At 46.9% G+C, this 20,758-nt stretch overlaps 1 protein-coding gene across 1 annotated transcript in view; it reads right to left on the bottom strand.

Moving 5' to 3' along the window:
- Positions 1-1,529: 1,529 nt before the first annotated feature.
- The window catches only part of clcn6 (chloride channel 6), a 21,178-nt gene continuing 1,949 nt past the window's right edge, over positions 1,530-20,758 (bottom strand). The window contains exons 5-23 of the mRNA XM_061257558.1: positions 19,116-19,182; positions 18,405-18,511; positions 17,936-18,062; positions 16,839-16,906; positions 16,248-16,306; positions 15,110-15,242; positions 14,324-14,437; positions 13,610-13,776; positions 13,051-13,168; positions 12,493-12,616; positions 11,790-11,943; positions 9,315-9,471; positions 8,703-8,809; positions 7,882-8,068; positions 7,119-7,285; positions 6,880-7,036; positions 6,472-6,579; positions 5,788-5,913; positions 1,530-4,499 (exon numbers count right to left, since the gene is read on the bottom strand). Of these exons, the coding sequence (XP_061113542.1) occupies positions 4,419-4,499; positions 5,788-5,913; positions 6,472-6,579; positions 6,880-7,036; positions 7,119-7,285; positions 7,882-8,068; positions 8,703-8,809; positions 9,315-9,471; positions 11,790-11,943; positions 12,493-12,616; positions 13,051-13,168; positions 13,610-13,776; positions 14,324-14,437; positions 15,110-15,242; positions 16,248-16,306; positions 16,839-16,906; positions 17,936-18,062; positions 18,405-18,511; positions 19,116-19,182 (2,328 nt within the window). The 3' untranslated portion in view covers positions 1,530-4,418. The remainder of the gene's footprint in view (positions 4,500-5,787; positions 5,914-6,471; positions 6,580-6,879; positions 7,037-7,118; positions 7,286-7,881; positions 8,069-8,702; positions 8,810-9,314; positions 9,472-11,789; positions 11,944-12,492; positions 12,617-13,050; positions 13,169-13,609; positions 13,777-14,323; positions 14,438-15,109; positions 15,243-16,247; positions 16,307-16,838; positions 16,907-17,935; positions 18,063-18,404; positions 18,512-19,115; positions 19,183-20,758) is intronic.

The following is a 20,758-nucleotide window of genomic DNA, read 5'->3' as shown; positions in this document are numbered from 1 at the left end:
CCCAGCACTATGCCACCCAATTCAGCTAATTAACCAGCCATGGTCCTCTTTGCCCATAATTGAGGTCATAGTTCTGGACTGGTAGGCCTATTAAACGAACAAACTGTCACCACCTGCACTCGCCATTATTCTAAAGTTCTGGAAGCGTTAGTCACCTAATCTCCTTTACCACACAACGTTCTTGTGAAATATTGCACAGGCCATTAGAGTGACTTTTCTCATTATACTCCCCAACTGCAGATGGTACTTAATAGACCAAACACCTTTAAGCAGGTTGAGTGTGGAACGATGTAATAGAGAAAGATTAATCTAGCCGAACTGTCCTTACAGAAACACCCGCTCAACCGCCTCCGCTCCTTGACGTGAGCTCCACAATTTGATGTTGGTGTCCACAAATTGCTGTTGCCGTCCACGTGAATACCGATGCTAGTGCTCGACGTAAAGGTGTGGGAAGAGCGCCGTTCTCGCATCCCTCCTAATTATGGGGGAGTGGAACCGTACGCAGGGCGCAATTCCGGTGGAGTGTCAGGGTGAGCGTTAACCCCTTTCCTCAGTGCAGGTGCGGACAGAGGCGGACAGGACACGGCTCCCATTTTCACGCTGGGAAAACGACACAAATTCAGGCTCAGAAATGAAAAATGCACTCTCTCTTTCACCGTCTCATTCTCTACCCCTGTTCAGTGGTCAGTGATGGTAGCCATCTGTTGACATTCAAAACACTTTGTAGGAACCAGTCGAGTGAATTTCCCTTCTAATTACATCCACTCACCGAGACCTTGCTGCTAAGCAGAGAAGGCTGGAGAGCAAGGGGGAAGATTTCAGTTAGATTTGGGTCAAATACGTAATTGTTTTCGATTCAAATACTTTTCTATGTTTTCCTGGGCTTGTCTGGTGTGGAAAAAAGTGCAAACTTGCCTTCTGGTCCTCTTGGTTGGCTCAAAGCAGCTGGCAAGATTAATCGAGCCAGGTGTGATTTCAGTACCCACCGAGTTCCTCCGATGGCTGTATAATTTCACCGTGATGCTATAAAATGCAGCTCAAATGACTGGGACAGTTCACAATTAAAGACAAGAAATCACATTTAATTTGTCTGCTTGCTGTATGCATTTTGCTTGATTGATTAACTGCCAAGACAATATGTACAGCAAAGCATGGCTACATGAGAGAAAAGTTTTTTATGAAAGACAGAAGTGAAGGACACGCGAGAAATAAAAACATAAGGCACAATTACTTTTATGGGTGGTACAAAACTGCAATGTGCTCAAGTTGAAAAAGACTTGGGAGTAATATAAATATATAAATTAATTCCACAGACATTACAGAAGGAAGTATTTTTTCCACAGTGGTCACTGTCTGGAATTGTTTTGTCAGGGTAAATCATTCCATTGTTTCTCTTTGTTGTCTTATTCTTATAACATAACATACCTTCATTGATAATAATATATAAAATAAGAAAAAGAAAAGAAAATAATCAAGCTAGTTCGTTGTGTAGTCTCAATATTAAAACATAACAGGGACCACAGCACAGATAAGGAATGTATGGCTTTATTTCAATGCAGTATCAGAAGTAATACAACCTGTTCCATTGGTTCCAGGTCTGAGACCTGCTGGTTTTCCACCCTCCCTTTACTTGGGTGTCAGGTGTGACGACAGTCTGCCCAATCAGTAGCACTAATTATTCAGTTAATTACCTGAAAGAAAAGAAAACCAGGGGCGGATTTGGAACCAAGGTCCAGATTTGATGATCACTGGTCCACAATGTGACAGGAATTTCTCACATTATGGACACCATTATGGACATTTTATGGACAGTACTTTATATGCAACTGACCAGGATTATCCTCGCTTTTCTTTAGCTAACTTAAGTGAAATTTCCTAAATTGTCCTAACACCCCCACACCTCCCCCCTTACCACCACCATGTTGTTCAGAGATGTATGAGGGAAAACAAGAATTCAAAAACACGCTTCATAATCCTGACTTTTCTGTTTACAGGTGTGTTTAATATCCAGAAGCGTACCGAATAAGACTACTAGTGACAATTATCTGAACGTCCCATGCTGCAGAAAACAACAGATGCAAATTATACACACTAAGTGGAAAAACTAGTCCCCAAAAATAATGTCAACTGCGTGCAGTAGTTGCCAAGGAGATTTGGAAAGGTGTGGGAAACCGTCTAAGTGAGACTATTTAGAGCGACTAAACTGAGAGGGGTGCTGTGCCGATGAAACGGCACCGTGGTCTAAAGAGGAAACGGCCTCAGGAGTAAAGGCTGAACTAGGCGAAGTGAAGACTGTAACACGCCGCTGACAGTTCCTGTGGCTGGAAGTTCCCCCTGTGACTCATCGTGACGAGCTCCGATTAACCGTCGCGGTCCGTCGGCGGAATTCGGCGATCGGTCACAGGTGCTCACAGGTGCATCGGTGCGGAGCGAGAGAGGCCCGGAGGCACGGCACCCCGATTTTCCACAGCGGGAAAACGACCCTCTTAATTACTGTCCGCGCTACCAGCCTTCCCACAGTTATTCATGAGCGGAAAATAGGGTCGCGCCACACCTCGAGCGTTTCCATGTCGGTTAGCTACGTCAGAATGCATTACGCAGCTACGCAGAGCGAGCTGCCACTTTGCCGTCTGTGGCTCGTCTGGGATTGTCATCACAAACGTCTATACAAGCCATTCATTTCACATTCCTTCAGTTTATTCATCGAAGACAGATGCCTTTTTTACACTCGCACAAAAGAGCAGCTTTTCTAAGAAACAAATCTGAGGCATTGTATCCTGGTCCATGTCTTAATCTCTCTATCACTCTCTGTCTCTCTGTGGTCAGCACAGAGACCATTACAAACTCTCAATCTCCACAATGACAACCATGTCACACTGTCTTTGGGCAAAACATTCCTGTGGTCTCCAACACTGAAAATAACATAGGCTTTAGCGTAAATCCACGTATTGCAGAACCTGCCGTTTCACGTTTCCACAAAATAACAGGATTAAAACGAACAGGCAAATGCAGCCTTAAAGTGAGAGTTTATAACCTCTAAACTGCCTAGCTTGTAATGTGCAATAACTCAATCCATGACGTAACCATTGATTTGATCTTTATTCACACCTTGTCACGCTACTGGTGGCCTGCTAAAAGAACATCCCAGTTCAATTCATAGCAAAACATATAAAAATATACACAATAAAAATTCTTAAATAATATTATGCATACCATAAGCACAATGCCCACAAAATTAAATGCTTCAGAATATAAATAAATGAGCCTTTGTTCTGCCTCCTGGCATTGGTCGCATGATTGGTACACCACTGTCCTCATCCGTACCTCCAGAAACGAGACACATCCGTCTGGACCCCTCCATAGCTAGCAGAATTCCTACCGAGTACTTCCTGCCTCCGAATTCCGCTGCGTCTAACTGGTCCAACCTCCAAGTGTGCCTCACAAGGGTGCGGTGACGCCAATCTCAAGCATGGTCTTACAGGATTCCAACAGCGGGACAGATACGGACGTCCTTCCACACCGTCGTGTGTCACAGGGTCCCAAAAACTGGTCCCAAACCTCAAGGTCCTTCCAACGACATTGTGTCAAGTTACACGTAATGAGCATACCTCTACATTTGTTGTTAAGTGTGCAAAAAAATTAAATTAAATAAACTTCACATTGCTCCCACATAGTTTAAAAGCACTGAGATGCATCCCTTCCAGTTCATGAGACGGTAAGCAAACCATTAAATATAATTGATTTTTCTTTTGATTGATTCTTTGATCTTGGTGACACAAAAGGAATAAAACTGGTCACTCAAAATGGCCGCTGCCCACAGGTGGAATTAATATTATAAAGTGGTTTTCCCCTCAGCTCTAGGTAACCATCACTACTTTGGGCTCAGGCAGCTGGTCAAACTGCCTGTCCAATACATATATAGGCACTGAACAGACAAGTGTGATGCCTGTTTCCCCGTCTATGTAAGACGGCACATCCCTGATTTACCGTTTTAGTGGGCTCTGTTCTCGTCTGAGCTTTCAATGAACCGAAACAACATTCACACAAACTGTGGCGGGACAGGTCACTGGTTAAAAATGGTTATAGTGCAAGATACACTTAAACATACACTGATAAAAAAAAAAAAAATCCCCCAAAACATTAAAATCTCAAAATAAAAGTGCTACAGTATAGTAGATAAAGCATATTTGATAAAGCGTAGTTACTGAATTTAATGCCTCGTTCAGTGTGGTGCTTGGAGACTTTGTGGAAAGAAACACAGAGTTCTCGTTGTGTGGAATCCCCCCGATTCCTCCCTGTGTTACTGTGGTGTGTCGGACGACGGGAATGACAGAAGTTCGGGAAAGCTTGGCTGGGCCGGACCGGGCCGGTTAAGGGTCCGGGCCGAGGGGTGTTTCTGCCCGACGGGAGACTAGTCTTCATATGGTGATGTAGTGCTGTCTGAGTTTGGCCAGCAGGAACTCGTGGGTCAGGTTGTGTCTGGTGATTATTCCCACGATCTGAAACGGCAACAAACAGGGTCACCCCTCAAGCAATGCTTCCACCATGGTTGTAATGCTGACAAGCTTTAGAAACCAATGTGTGTACAGTGTGGGCAGAGGTGAGAAATAGATCCTCAAGCAAAGTAAGTATGCAAACTCATGTCCACAGCAGTCACACAGCTAGCAGAAACCATGCAAATCTTTCTCTGATCAGCCTGGACGAATCTAACAAAGCTCTCGAGAGAAAACACTAGCAGTATTTTGAATTGTTGATTAGCAAGATTGTAGTGTGAAACTTTGGACCACATTATTGTAGATGTACAGACACACACTCTCCACAGATGTACACACGCTCTCTCCTCAGATGTACAGACACGCTCTCTCCTCAGATGCAGACACGCTCTCTTCTCAGATGTACAGACACGCTCTCTCCTCTGATGTACAGACACGTTCTCTCCTCAGATGTAGACACGCTCTCTCCTCAGATGTACAGACACGCTCTCTCCTCAGATGTACAGACACGCTCTCTCCTCAGATGTACAGACACGCTCTCTCCTCAGATGTAGACACGCTCTCCTCAGATGTACAGACACGCTCTCTCCTCAGATGTACAGACACGCTCTCTCCTCAGATGTACAGAAACGCTCTCTCCTCAGATGTACAGACACGCTCTCTCCTCAGATGTACAGACACGCTCTCTCCTCAGATGCAGACACGCTCTCTTCTCAGATGTACAGACACGCTCTCTCCTCTGATGTACAGACACGTTCTCTCCTCAGATGTAGACACGCTCTCTCCTCAGATGTACAGACACGCTCTCTCCTCAGATGTACAGACACGCTCTCTCCTCAGATGTACAGACACGCTCTCTCCTCAGATGTACAGACACGCTCTCTCCTCAGATGTAGACACGCTCTCCTCAGATGTACAGACACGCTCTCTCCTCAGATGTACAGACACGCTCTCTCCTCAGATGTACAGAAACGCTCTCTCCTCAGATGTACAGACACGCTCTCTCCTCAGATGTACAGACACGCTCTCTCCTCAGATGTACAGAAACGCTCTCTCCTCAGATGTACAGACACGCTCTCTCCTCAGATGTACAGACACGCTCTCTCCTCAGATGTACAGACACGCTCTCTCCTCAGATGTACAGACACGCTCTCTCCTCAGATGTACAGACACACTCTCTCCTCAGATGTAGACACGCTCTCTCCTCAGATGTACAGACACGCTCTCTCCTCAGATGTACAGACACGCTCTCTCCTCAGATGTACAGACACGCTCTTTTCACAGAAAGATGTACCTCTCCCACAGCGTTGACCACCGGGAGGTGCCGTAGGCCCATGGTCCTGAACAGGTTGAACACCTGGGAGACGTGTGTGTTCGGGGAGACAGTGTAGGGGCAAGGGTTCATGTACGGGGTGACGTCCTGAAACACAAGAGTGTGTGTGACACACTTTATCAAATCATTAAATCACATTACAGGCATTTTGGCAGACGCTCACATGCAGTTGAAATTGTACTTCCCTCTAGGGTCTTTCAGCGCACTTATCCTTGGGTATGGGTATGCACTTTGCACTTTGTTGTACGTCGCTCTGGATAAGAGCGTCTGCCAAATGCCATTAATGTAATGCAATGTCATATCCAGAGCGATGTTCATCAAAGTGCCAAACTGTAATAATCAGGGTTAAATACACAAAGAAGCAATGGAAATATTTTCAAGAAATATATAATTCCTTTTAATATACACCCAATAAGAGTGAAATGTTACTCTACTCATCTTGAGCGTATGAATTAACCCTTTATACAGCTAAAACAAATCAGTTCCAGCATCTTGCTGAAGGGTACATCTGTAGAGATAAACTGGAACCCAAGGTGTCCACCTTACAGGTGCACAGTGCATAACAAGAGTGTATGTTCTGCATCACTGGGTCCTGTGTTTGACAGAAGGACTCTGTGTGAGTGAGCGATGGGAGTGGAAACATACCACGATCATGCGAGGATTGAGCTGGGCCAGGTCCAGATCATGGATGTCTGGGAAGCGGGGATAATCCTCTGTCATCTCAGCGTACGAGAGACGGGGCTGAGTGGCACTCTGCGCGCACACGCACACGCACACACAAACACACACACACACACACACACACACACACACACATTTAACTTCTCTACATTAGATACGTAACACTGACCTTCAGATTACACACTAGCTGACTGTTTCTCTGCCTAACAGATCACCCACGGTTCCTGTGCATGATAAATGACACACTGACTGGCTCTCTCTGCCGAACAGATTACACACGGTCTCTGTGCGAGATGAATGACAGACTGACTGACTGACTCTCTCTGCCGAACAGATTACACACGGTCTCTGCGTGATGAATGACAGACTGACCGACTGGTTCTCGGCGTAGCAGACGCCGCGGATGAGCAGATTGACGAGCTGCGAGCGCAGGATCAGCCCGTGGAAGGTCAGAGGTCGGAAGCGCTCCTCCATGGTCCACTCCTCGCTGGGGGACTGGTCCGGGTACAGGTTCGGGTAGGGCTCGTGCCTGGAGAACGAGAGAGAGTGAGGACACGCCCAGACCAGCGGATGGCTCCGGAAGGCCTTGCAGCCACGTCGGGAGGACCAACCTGCGCTCCAGCATCTGCTGCAGGATGTCCTGGCCCTCCTGGCCCTCCTGGCCCGGCGGGGCCACGCCCTGCTCGTCACACACGTTGCGCAGCTCGCTGGACGGGTACGACTTCATGGACTGACACCGGCGCCGCTGCTCCCCCGCGCGCGTCAGCACCGTGTTCTTCTGCAGGAGCCCAGAGCGCACGCTCAGTACTTATACACACACACACGCCCGCTCAGTACTTATACACACACACACGCCCGCTCAGTACTTATACACACACACACGCCCGCTCAGTACTTATACACACACACACGCCCGCTCAGTACTTATACACACACACACGCCCGCTCAGGACTTATACACACACACACACACACTCACACACACTCACACACTCACACACTCACACACACTCACACTCACACACACACACACACACACGGCCCGCTCACTACTTATACACACACACACACACACACACACTCACACAGCTCGCTCAGTACTTATACACACACACACACACACACACACACACACTCATACTGGATGTCTAGTTCTATATGTAGTCAATTTACTGTAGTAGCTGTATAAGTCTGTACAGTGTGTAAATTCAGCACAGTATGAATACGTACAGCGTGTAAATTCAGCACAGTATGAATACGTACAGCGTGTAAATTCAGCACATTCGAAGCTGTACTGTACCTACTCCCATCTCAGGAGTAGATCAGACAGCGCACGGAGCTTGCGCCCCCCCTGCTGGACGCAGGCGGCGTTACCTTGAAGCGGATGTTGTTGCTGACCAGGATGTTGCCCTTCATGAACTCCTTCTCGTTCTCGCGGTTCTCCGTCACCACGGGGAAGGCGTGGTAGGCGGTGGTACGCAGGATGCACACCAGGGACTGGATACGTGTGTGGGGGTACACGTACGTCAGGTTGGGCTCCATGATGTCGCTGGCCGTCAGTCTGGGGGGGGAGAGGGCAGACGTGACCCCACACTTCCACAGCCTTTTCACTGCATTACGGTTATTTAGCCGACGTTTTTATCCAAAGCGACTTGCAGTTGATTTGACTAAGATTTGGCTAATTCCCCCTGGAGTAATGTGGAGTAAAAGCTGCTGCACCGATCCTATTGTGGTTAAACTGGTTTGAACCAGTAAACTTCTGGGTCCCAGTCAAGCAACCTAGCCACCAGGCTACAGGCTACAGGCTGCCCCTAGGCTGCGCTCCCTTAAATGCAAAATAATGTAGAGAAGAACACATCATATATCATGAGTAAAGCGATGACCTCAAAATGAGCGCTGTATCAGGAACAGGTCTTTTAACACAAGATTATGAAGATGTATCCATTATCAAGTGTGTAGTTTGATCCGGGATAATGCCTAAGGTCTTCGTGCACACAACACGTAGACGAGAAACTGAACGAAGACTGTAAAAAGCGTGTGGCTTTAGAAAGCACCTCGGGGAAAATGTAAATTTTAAAGAGCACCGAACGCTTTGAGTTAAGATTTCCCGAGCGTGTGGCCTTCATTAAAGCAGTGCGGAGCCCATGTCAGGGAGCACGGTCACTGGAGGAGACCAGCAGGGGGCGCTCTCTCACTTGTCCATCTCCACCTCGGTCTCCCACTCCAGCAGGGGGACGCCCCTCAGCAGGATGTGGATGTCGTAGATGCCGTGGTTGAAGAAATCGCCCGTCCACTTCGCCACCTGAACGCAGGGACAGCAGACTCTCACCAACAACTCAATCAACAACACACACTGGAACACTCTCACAGGGCACTGTGCAGCGGAACAACTAAATGATCAAAAAAATCATTTCATATATATATATTTTTATATATATATATATATATTTTTTTTTTTTTGGAAGGTTGTCTTAACCATGGTGCCAAACACCCCATACAGACTGATGACTGGTCTTATAGGTATGTTAGGAATGACACCAAATAATATTACCACTGAGCTAGTCTACATATTATATATGAGATCTTGTACTTGCTTATTTGGCAGTTGTATTCTCTGATGAATTATCATTTCTAACATCCTAAAGCAAGTTGCCCTGAAGGATATGTGAGAATAGATGAGCACATATGCCGGAAACTCAAAACCAAATAAAACCAAATAAGTCCTCAGATATATTTCTACATCGCAAAGCACAGCTCTGTTTGAGAAAGAGCAAGAAAGTGAAATCAGCCATCTTAAAGCTACCTACCATGAGGGTGATCATGATGGGCAGCCCGTATGTGATCTCATTGGTCGATTCGATGAGAATGACAGTCAGGCTGATGGTCATGCGGACGGCACCTCCCAGGAAGGCGGCTGCACCAATCAGAGCATAGGTCCCGGAGTATATGTCCAGCCCCAGGTTTCTGTGCGGGAGGAGACAGACAGAGCAGGTCAACAGACAGAGCAGGACAGAGCAGGGGAACAGACAGAGCAGGACAGAGCAGGGGAACAGACAGAGCAGGACCGAGCAGGGGAACAGACAGAACAGACAGAACAGACAGAGCAGGACAGAGCAGGACAGAGCAGGACAGAGCAGGGGAACAGACAGAGCAGGACAGAGCAGGACAGAGCAGGGGAACAGACAGAGCAGGACAGAGCAGGACAGAGCAGGGGAACAGACAGAGCAGGACAGAGCAGGACAGGGGAACAGACAGAGCAGGGGAACAGACAGAGCAGGGGAACAGAGCAGGTGAACCAGGAGGCAGATTTACATAGCTGGCACAGCCATTGTGGGTAGAAACATTCAATGAAAGAAACACTAAACACGCTCTGAGGTTGTGAGGAACTAGCACAGTGCTCTGCTTGCCAAGTAGACCAGAGTACCATCAGTCACTGGCATTGAGTCAGTGATGTACAGTATTAGTGACATACTGTGGTCTGCGGGAACAGAGCCCCATTATGTACAGATGCCCGGCTGCCAAAATGTATCCTTCCTGCACCAGCGTGAGGAGGGGTTAGGAAAGAGCCGGAGGCCACTTTCAGGGGTGAGAACTTGACTAATGAGCACACAGTGTTCACACAGGGAGCTACTCAGTACAGTGACCTACTCAACAGTACCAAAGCACTATCTCAGTCCGTTCTGAGCCAACTTGCAGCTACAGTAAAAACATAGGACTCAGACACACAACACCTATGAACATACAGCACTTTACAATGTACTGCACTACCATGCACTGTGCCACCATTTTGAACATGAGCAATAACACCAAGCACACCATCCACACTGACCAGCAAAAATATAGAGGAATATATATTATTAAAATACCCTGTGATATATTACACAGTAAGAAATATTAGAAATGATAGACATGTAAGAGTTTGTACATTCTTGCAGCTTTCTATAATCACTTGACTGGTCCCATAGATGTTAGTTTACAGGTAGTGCTGAATGTGATAAATGACTCGTTGGAATGTAACAAGATTAAACTCTTAACGGGATTAGCTATGGCTGGATAGGCTTGTGGATATCTCCCCAGTGACCTTTATGAACAGATGTACATATTAGCTCATTCAGCAGGCCTGATAGCACTGCGTTTCCCATGAATACGTACTGTACAAGTGTTTCCCGTTACACAGATGTAGGGCAGTAAATACTGCAACTAAACAAAAATAAATCAATGAGTACACTTTTCAAAAAAGACACCCAGAGAAAAACGGGCTGTCATGCACCTGTTCCACAAGGCACAGTGAAGGTTGAAAGGGCGTTCTGTGTGTAAAGGCCCATCCACACCAAGCAGGGTACTTATAAATATGTCCTTTTAAAACTGCTCAAACTCAAGTGGATAGCAGAGTCCACACCTCAACTATAAGGACAGCTGCATGAACGACAAGGTATGACAGCCAATCAAAATCCAACCGAATCACGTGCAAACTGGGAGATGACATAGCCGAGAGACTATTTACAGAACATTATCATTCAGCAGTGTGGATGCTCACATGGTTATCGTCATAGTTACTGTTATAATTGCAGTTCTTGGTGTGGGTGCTCACATGGTTGTTGTCATGGTTACTGTTATAGCTGTAGTTCTTGGTGTGGATGCTGACATGGTTATTGTCATGGTTACTGTTATAGCTGTAGCTCTCGGTGTGGATGCTAACATGGTTGTTGTCATGGTTACTGTTATAGCTGTAGTTCTTGGTGTGGATGCTGACATGGTTATTGTCATGGTTACTGTTATAGCTGTAGCTCTCGGTGTGGATGCTAACATGGTTGTTGTCATGGTTACTGTTATAGCTGTAGTTCTTGGTGTGGATGCTGACATGGTTATTTTCATGGTTACTGTTATAGCTGTAGTTCTTGGTGTGGATGCTAACATGGTTGTTGTCATGGTTACTGTTATAGCTGTAGCTCTTGGTGTGGATGCTAACATGGTTATTGTCATGGTTACTGTTATAGCTGTAGCTCTTGGTGTGGATGCTAACATGGTTATTGTCATGGTTACTGTTATAGCTGTAGTTCTTGGTGTGGATGCTAACATGGTTATTGCCATGGTTACTGTTATAGCTGTAGTTCTTGGTGTGGGTGCTCACATGGTTGTTGTCATGGTTACTGTTATAGCTGTAGTTCTTTGTGTAGATGCTGACATGGTTATTGTCATGGTTACTGTTGTAGCCGTAGCTCTCGGTGTGGATGGGCGTTAGCGCGGTGAGGCAGGCACACAGCCGGTGACGCCCCGCTTACACGTTGAGGACGTTGGCCACCAGGCGGCCGAAAGCGGCTCCACAGAGCAGGCAGGGCACGAAGAGACCACTGGGAACAGACACGCCGTACGTCCAGCAGGCCAGGAAGAAGTACAGCACGAAGAATATGGACAGAGTGGCCGCGCTGAAGGTCCCTGCAACCACAGCACAAAGGGAGTGGGTCACAGCAGGCAGGTCTCACACCTCGCAAGCTCAGCAAAATCAGGCTAATATACACCCAAGCGCTGATCGTACAATGTGGGCAAGGACACATTGATATCATGATGCATGTTTTTTTTTTTTGTGTGTGTGTGTGTGTGTGTGTGTCTGTGGATGTGTGTGTGTGCAAGTATGTGTATGTGTGTGTGTATATATGTGTATCTGTGTGTATGCATGCGTGTATGTGATTTCAGCAAATACCTTCATTCAGAGATTACTAACATAGATGTGTGTGTCTACATGGGGCAGTGTGATTGGCTGTCTCAGGTCAGTTCTGTACGTGTGTGTGTACGTGTGTGTGTGTGTACGTGTGTGTGTGTGTGTGTGTGTGTGTGTGCGTATAATTTGAGTAGTCATCTGTAAGCAGCATATACCTTTATTCAGAGATTACTAACACAGATGTGTGTGCCTACATGCATTGGGGTGTGGTGACTGGCTGCCTCAGGTCAGTTCTGTGTGCATGTGTACATGTGTGTGTTTCTCACCGTCCTGATGGAAGAGCTGGTGTATAGCCACCTCCTGCGGGTTAAAGAACAGGGTGGCCATGTCGTTGTAGGTCTTATTGGGACAGAAGAACTGCTTTATGGTGGAGTTCACATCCTCAGCGGCCTGCCATGCACAAGAAACAACATTTATCACTTCAAATAAACAATATTTATTCAAGCGATTACATAACAATACATAACAACCAAATGAGCTGATGGGTTCAACGTGTTTCGACTTATTACCAGGTGCTGTAACCTGAGCTATTTTGGGCAGGTGATTTGGCAGCCGTTGAGCTGGGATGAGTTGGCAGGGCAAAGAGAGCTTGTTCAAACAGGGTCACCTCATTGGCTACCGCTGTGCACAGTTTGGCAGTCTGTTTATGAAACCGAGGTTATCGACCATATAACAAGTACAAGGTCCACAACAGAGAGAGAGCCACTGGGTTTGTTTATGTGTCGAGTGTTCAAGCAGGGTGAATACAGTGTGTTTTTGGACTGCGCTCTCTGTTGAATGGAGAGGGCGATTAACCCCAGGGTGCCGCGCTCAGTCAGTCTCACCAGTGTGGAGGTGTTGTGGGTGGTGGGGGTGGACAGGTCACGGCACTCTCCCAGCATCATCGAGGCCAGGAAAAGCACCATCGTGGTCACCATGGAGACCAGCAGACTCTCCAACACCCTGCCGGTATCCGAGAGGGGGGTGGGGGGGTGGGGGGGGGACAGATCAGACCGCGCGACAAAGGCACCGTGTAGCGGTTTTGGTTGCTTCTTCGTGAGAACGCCCGGATGGAATGCAGAGATGTTGATTGAGGAAGTTTACGAAAGCAACTCAAGCGACAAGACTGCCCCGCCCTCGTTCTGATAACAATCCCACAATCCCACACTGCCACTCGCATGCAGACATCAGCTTCTTCATCTCCCACTCGTTTTCATTTCATTTCAAACTAATAAAATGAAAAGACCATTCAACCGGAACTAATGCAATACTGTTGCCACTACACATATCATCAGAAAAACAGAGTGCACATGTACGAAAAAGGTAAGAAAAACAGCTATTAAAATGGCGGCGTACATTAGGCGGTGGGGTGCAGAGAGAGGGGGTAATGAAATGGCTGCGTACCGGACGAAGCGGGCCTTGGGGTGTACGTTCTTCATGCGGTATTTGGACAGCCGCTTGTTGACGCAGTTGAAGAACGCCCCCAGCAGCCCTCCCATGATGCCCATCAGCACAAAGAAGCACAGGTCCCTCGCCGTCCAGAGGTGACACCGCTTATCCCCGTCTGGACACTGCAGGGACACACACACATGCACGCACACACGCACACGCACACGCACACACACACATACACATACACATACACACACATACACACACACACACACACACACACACCCACAGGAGAGAGTTTAACACACTGATACACAGGCAGGAATAAGTTCAACACACACACACACACACACACACACACAGGAGGGAGTTTCAAACACACATACCCACGCATGCACACACACAAACAAGGGAAGGTAACACACTGAGTCACACGGGGCGACATGGCTCAGGGAGTAAGGGCAGTTGTCTGGCAGTCAGAGGGTTGCCGGTTCGATCCCCCGCCCGAAGTGTCCCTGAGCAGGACACCTAACCCCCAAATGCTCCTGACGAGCTGGTCGGCGCCTTGCATGGCAGCCAATCACCATCGGTGTGTGAGTGTGTATGAATGGGGGAACGAGAAGCATCACTTGTACAGCGCTTTGGATAAAGGCGCTATATAAATGCCAACCATTTACCATTTACACACACAGACACTCCTCAATCAGTACACACACAATGCCTGACCTTAAACTCTCCGAAGTTGAGCAGGCCAGGCAGCTGAAAGGAGCCCCACTTGTTGAAGTTGATCCCAGAGCGGAAGAAGTTGAGGGTGAAGGTGGCTGACATGGAGCAGAACAGCTGAGAGAGAGAGAGAGAGAGAGAGGGGGAGAGGGGGAGGGGGAGAGGGGGAGAGGGGGAGAGGGGGAGAGGGAGGAAGAGAAATTTAATAACTGGTGACTACAAGACAAAAACATTCATTCAATATTTTAATGATGAAATAACTTGTTAGATCAGAATCAGACTGGATCTAAACCCGCTACTCCACATTCTCTCTGGTGCGTAGTGCTGTGCTGCAACGACAACCAGTATTTCCGCTTCAGAGAGATGTGAGAGCGCGCCGGTTTGTGTCAGTTTTCCTCGCTCCAGCACATTACTTTTCAGAGAATCCACTTTCCCACATTTACACCACATTAGTCAAACCCTGCTACACCCTAACATTACAGTCGGTCAAATGCTGCCACACCCTAACATTACACAGTCGGTCAAACACTGCTGCACCCTAACATTACAGAGTTAGACCAACACTACCTGACTCTCAGTTATAACACCTCATTAATGTATCTGAAATGCCAACGTTGCCCGAAAGAAAGAAACAACTGGGCGACTTAACGTATTCCATTTTTCTTTGCAGCACAAAATGGCCGCCTCATTGCCTCAGCGGCCGGGGGTCGGAGACGAGGCGCTCGGTGCGGAGCCGACCCCCATCACTCCCCGCCTCCCTGTGGTCGGCCCTGCGCGCGGGTGACTCACCACTTTCCACGTGAGCGCCTGGTTCCAGAAGGAGGAGCCCTCCTCCAGACTGAACAGAGTGCCCCCGATGGGTGCCCCGAAAGCTGCAGCCACGCCCGCGGCTGCCCCTGCCGACACGAAGTCCCGCTTGTCCCTGAGGAAGAGGGCACGACGAATAAATACACACACGCACACACACAGACGCACACACACACGCACACAGACACACGCACACACACACATAATTACAGATTTGGTCTGCAAGGGGTGCATTTGACATCTTGGGCCAAAATGAGTATTATATATCAAAAGAAAGCTCTTGATGAGATCTATATAGTGGCAAAAGATAGAATGTGCCATCCTTAACTCCACTGAAATAAAGGGTCAAAACCTCATCCAAAAAACCTTGCTTCATTCAAACATTTGTTTTGGCTCTCCTGTAAAATTTGGAATATGGCACTTACGCCCCTTGTTTGATCAACGGGGCAGTAGCGAGAGAAAGCAAGGACATGGTCAGTAGTATGTGCCACTGTGGCACTCAATGAGAGGAGAGGAATGGTGCCTCCCTCTAATAACGCTGGGCTAACCTCGGTCTAACTCAGTGGTCCTCACTCCTGACTCCCGGAGAGCCACAGGGTGTGCAATTAAAACAGGTAATTACACAGGTAACTCATTTCACCTGGTTTCCTGGGTCTGAATTGATTGCTGATATTAAGGCGAAAACAAACACCATGCGGTTATACAGGACCAGGAGTGAGGACCACTCGTCTAAGCAAACCACAGGTTCTGGGTTTTTCTTTAAAATCAGCAACGAATTTTACATCCAAGAAAACCCGCTAAGTGAGGTAACTGTGTAATGAGCTGTGTGCCTCTCCAACACCAGGGTCAGCCACTGCTACATTACTCGCCATTCTGTTTCTACACCAGTGATCCTAGTGTTGCACATTAACATGGCTGTCCAAGGGAAAATCCTCATGGGTGATGAATGTAGTCTCTTTTATCTTTCAATGCTCCTCGGCCTCTCTGCGGGACGCTTTAAGCTTTTCAGCAACATTCACCGCTTGCTGATAGCTGGAGGTGCCCACGAAGGGCAAATTATTTTCATAAACGTACGTGTTGCAAAGCACTCTCGGTTAAATCGCATTATGTCTGGGCTCACCGGTCACTGCGGAAGTAGGGAAAGTCGAAGCGGATCCTCTTAAAGGTAATGCTCTGGAACTAGAAAGGGAAAAATGTTAAGGAACTTAAGGCTAATATCTGGAACACAACAACACAACAATAGGAAATATTATACATGCCAATGTAATATTCACAGATCTGTCCGCGTCTCAATGGGGTCATTAAAGGTACAATAGGTAATTTTGGACTTCTAACGAGGAATTGCAGCAACAAACACCTTCAAACTGTTTATCCCACCCCCCCTTCTCTGTGAATGCGCTGACGCTGAAACCTGCCCAAGCCATTGGTTCTGGCAATTGGAACCAATTTTCAACCAATGAGCTTGAATTATTGTACAGCTATACAAGGTTTTGGTACAGAGTGTCGGTCCGTCAAGTGTGTTTATAGTCCTTGAAACCCGAGTTCAAGCACGATAAACACAGGCAGGGGGTGAGTATGTGTCAGTGATACGTTTTCAATGATAGGAAGGGATTTACAATGGTCTTGCAATAATGTTTTAACACAAAAATCTTACCTATTGTACCTTTAACACTGGATTCTAGCTGTGGGAGAGAACCGAACGTCAGCGTACCTGAGGGAGTCCCGCTCCCACAATGGCTCCACTGTGGATCATAGGTCCCTCCTTCCCCACAAACAGACCTGGGATGAAGAGGACAGAAGAGGACAGGTCACAGGATGGAGAGCACACTTCGCTCTGGATACGAGTGTCTGCCAAATGCCAGTAACATATTAGAGCCAGCAATCCAGTCACAGCAAGGCCCTACACTATGGACCATGGTCAGGGGGCGACATGGCTCAGGCAGTAAGAGCAGTCGTCTGGCAGTCGGAGGGTTGCCGGTTCGATCCCCCGCCCGGGCTGTGTCGAAGTGTCCCTGAGGAAGACACCAAACCCCCAAATGCTCCTGACGAGCTGGTTGGGGCCTTGCATGGCAGCCAATCGCCGTCAGTGTGTGAGTGTGTGTATGAATGGGTGAATGGAAAAGCATCAATTGTACAGCGCTTTGGATAAAGGCGCTATATAAATGCCTGCCATTTACCATTTACCATGCTAAAGACAAGGCCCACCACTATGGGGAAAGCTAACAACAAGCATTTTTCACCATGCTAACTGCTGGCCCAGCACTATAGACCATGCTAAGAGCAAGGGCCACCACTATGGGGCAGGCTAACGACAAGGCCCAGCACTTTTTTTACCATGCTAACGGCAAAGGCCAGCACTATGGATCATACTAACTGCAGGCACAGCACTATAGACCATGCTAAGCGCAAGGCCCACCACTATGGGGAAAGCTAACAACAAGGCCCAGTCCTATAGATCATGCTAATGGCAAAGCTTATCGCTAAGAACCACTATAACGGCAAATCTCAGCACTATAGTTCAGGCCAACTGCAAGGCGTAGAACTACAGACATGCTCTGAACTCACAACTGATATTAAAAGAGACTCCCACTGTCTCTATAAATATCAGCAATGATAATCCTCTTGAGACTGTTTACTTAACTATCCCCCTGTTTAGTGTCGGTTGCTAAGGACCCCGCTGCAGTAACCAGTTTCCACTTTGGCTGTGTGACTTTAGCACTTCAGCTTTCTACAGACTGCAGAGCCTACAGATGCACACTCAGAGAGGTGTGGGTGATGGACGCGGCGCGCGATGCCTCCTGGGCGTACCCCCGGCCACGGTGAACAGGACTCCGATGGCCTTGCACAGGAACGTGCGTAGCCTCACGATTCCCGGGATCTTCACCCCGTTCAGGTAGCTCTTGATTTCGGGAATTCCCGATCCCCCAGCGACAGGCTAGAGGAGACGGGCAGAAGCCACTAGTTAACGGCCATCAGATACAAACAGCTACAGACAACGACCATCACATACAAACAGCCAGTCAACGGAAATACAGCTCAGAGATGGTCAGAAATTACATGAACATAGGGGGGGGGGGAAAAAGACACTGGAAAAACTACTGCAAAGCTCTACAGTAAACGCCTGAGAACGAATTCCATTCCAGTGTATTGACATCATTGTGAGATGTTTTTTTTCCCCAAACTCATTCCTTCCAAGACAAACACACACACACACGCATTAGTCCTGACTAACAGGACTGCATGTTACTTGGGTGGAACTGAATTCCTGATGCCTTACCTCAATGAGAACTAATACGCTGGCGATGAAGACGAAGGTCATGTTGAAGGCTAGTAGCATGAGCAGCGACAGAGCGAGGCAGCCCTTCTCTGTACACTCCACCACGGCTAGGGGTCAGGGGTCAAGGACAAGCCAAGGGCAGGGCAGGGCAGGGCAGGAGGACGGCATGTGGCTAAAGGGGGCCACTTCCATGTCTATGTGTACATTGTGTCATGTTGTTGTCTCATCTCGGTTTTAATTGCAGGTGGTGAGGGCAGCTGTTTTGATACAGATTTGTTACAGATTGTAAATGGTAAATGGTTGGCATTTATATAGCGCCTTTATCCAATTGATGTTTCTCATTCACTCATTCACCCATTCACACACACACACACACACACACACACACACCAACTGCCATGCAAGCTGCCAACCAGCTCGTCAGGAGCAATTGGGGGTTAGGCGTCCTGCTCAGGGACACTTTGACACACCCATGGTGTGGGATGGAACTGGCAACCCTCCAACTTCCAGGTGACTGCTCTTTCCTCCTCAGCCAATGACACCCCCCATTGTATGTCTGCGTGTATTGCGTAACGTTGTCTTGGACCCCAGGATGTCAAGGCTTCAGCTATTAGTATAGTACACTTAACAATGCCGCATTTTTTCACAAACAACATGCTTGCCTACTAAGCCCACCTACTACACATTCATATTTCTAGAAAGAAAGGATACATTTTTCGACCAAGCTAAACTTCAGTTGACTCAAGAGCCGAACAAAAGAATCCACGAAAAGTCCAACCTAAAAAGACAACACATTAAGGCATGAAACATGCTCAATCAGCTCAGTACATACAGTAACACTGGGACACACAGTATATTATCCTTTTTAAACCCTTATTTATTCAGGCAGGTCATGGCCAGACAGGAGGCAAACCTGGGGGGCGACATAAAAGGTATGTGGTTTTTTAAGGCTGATCGCAGATTTTTCCCCACCCATACTGCAGACGGCGATTGTTTCAATAATTTTTGTACAAATTCAGACAGAAGAGCTTCGGCTTTTAAGACATGCCTACACAGATATTGTGACACATTCGTGATAGAGATGATATCATGACTGTAAGAGGCAATGTAATTGCAACACACTCCCAGTAATAAATGAAACAACAATGCAATTGAAGGAGGAAATTGAAGGAACTTGGTCCTTTTGTAGTATCGTCCCCTGCACTGCAATTCAAAGAAATTCCACACAGCTGGCTTTTTTGGCTGATGTGCACAAAACAGCACTTTTCTGAACTTTCTTTTAGGTGGACGCAGAATCGGCCCTCTTGGGAACAAAATAGCCTATTTAAACACCTGGCCCATATTTTTTGTAGCCTATTAAACATGCAAGGTTTCAATTATTAGATAATTAGACAAGTTGAATTGTCGGCAATGGCAAGCACTGGCAAGTCCACTTGCACGTGCAAGTGGACTTGTTCTTTCTAAACCACATGCCTTTTAGTTTTGAAGCTGTTGCAGTAAGTCTAAGCTGCAAATCGGTAAAGGCTTTTTCAAAAAGGAGGAAACTATTCTGGTGTGACTTTAGGACAGAATCTGAGGAGGAAGCAACTGAGTAAATAACACGATCACTGGAATACGATTCATGTCAATGCAGCAGAACTGGTCTCTGAGAATGTGTGTCATATTATTTATTTAAGACGGAAGACAATCTGAAGTTGAACTTATCAAACTGAAAGAAATTGGAGAAAACAATGGTTTAGATAGCAACTGCTACAGATAGTGACTATAAATCCAGAACAGTTTATTTAAAATGCAACTACAGATGTAATGTTCATGTTTAGCTTGAATTAACATGCTACATAAAAGGTACAATCACTCACTACTGTTTATAGCTCTGCATAAGAGCTTCTGACAAATGGCTGCAATATAATGCAATGTAGTTTTATCACTCATCAAGGGCTGACACTAATGGAGCAGAAAGCTTTATATGATCATCTGACCATATGCAAAATTGCTTTAAGAAATGTAAAAGTGTTAAGCAACGTCACTTCAGACATTGTGTGCGTAACTATTCAACCCTCCTCTATTAGAAACCTTTCTTGCTTCATTGTGTTTCTGCTCTTTTTTAGGTATATGTATATGTGCTTGGCCATTTTCCCCATCCCATATGACATCATAACCAAGATAACCAAGTTCTTTGAAATGTTGTTACAGGAGGACAATCGTACAAAACCCATTTCCATCCATTAGAAATAAGATTTTGTTTAGTTCCTTTCTGTCATTTTAAAATTGCCTCTGGAAAACATCCTCTGTGAAGTGTACTGTATCTGACATTTAAAAAAACGGACTGTGTACAAATCAAAATGTAATATTGC

Source organism: Conger conger, chromosome 10 (genome assembly GCF_963514075.1).
Source record: "Conger conger chromosome 10, fConCon1.1, whole genome shotgun sequence".
In the NCBI taxonomy this organism is placed as follows: Eukaryota; Metazoa; Chordata; class Actinopteri; order Anguilliformes; family Congridae; genus Conger; species Conger conger.
The sequence above is the reverse complement of the archived record's forward strand: the minus strand, read 5'-3'. Positions and strand labels throughout refer to the sequence as shown.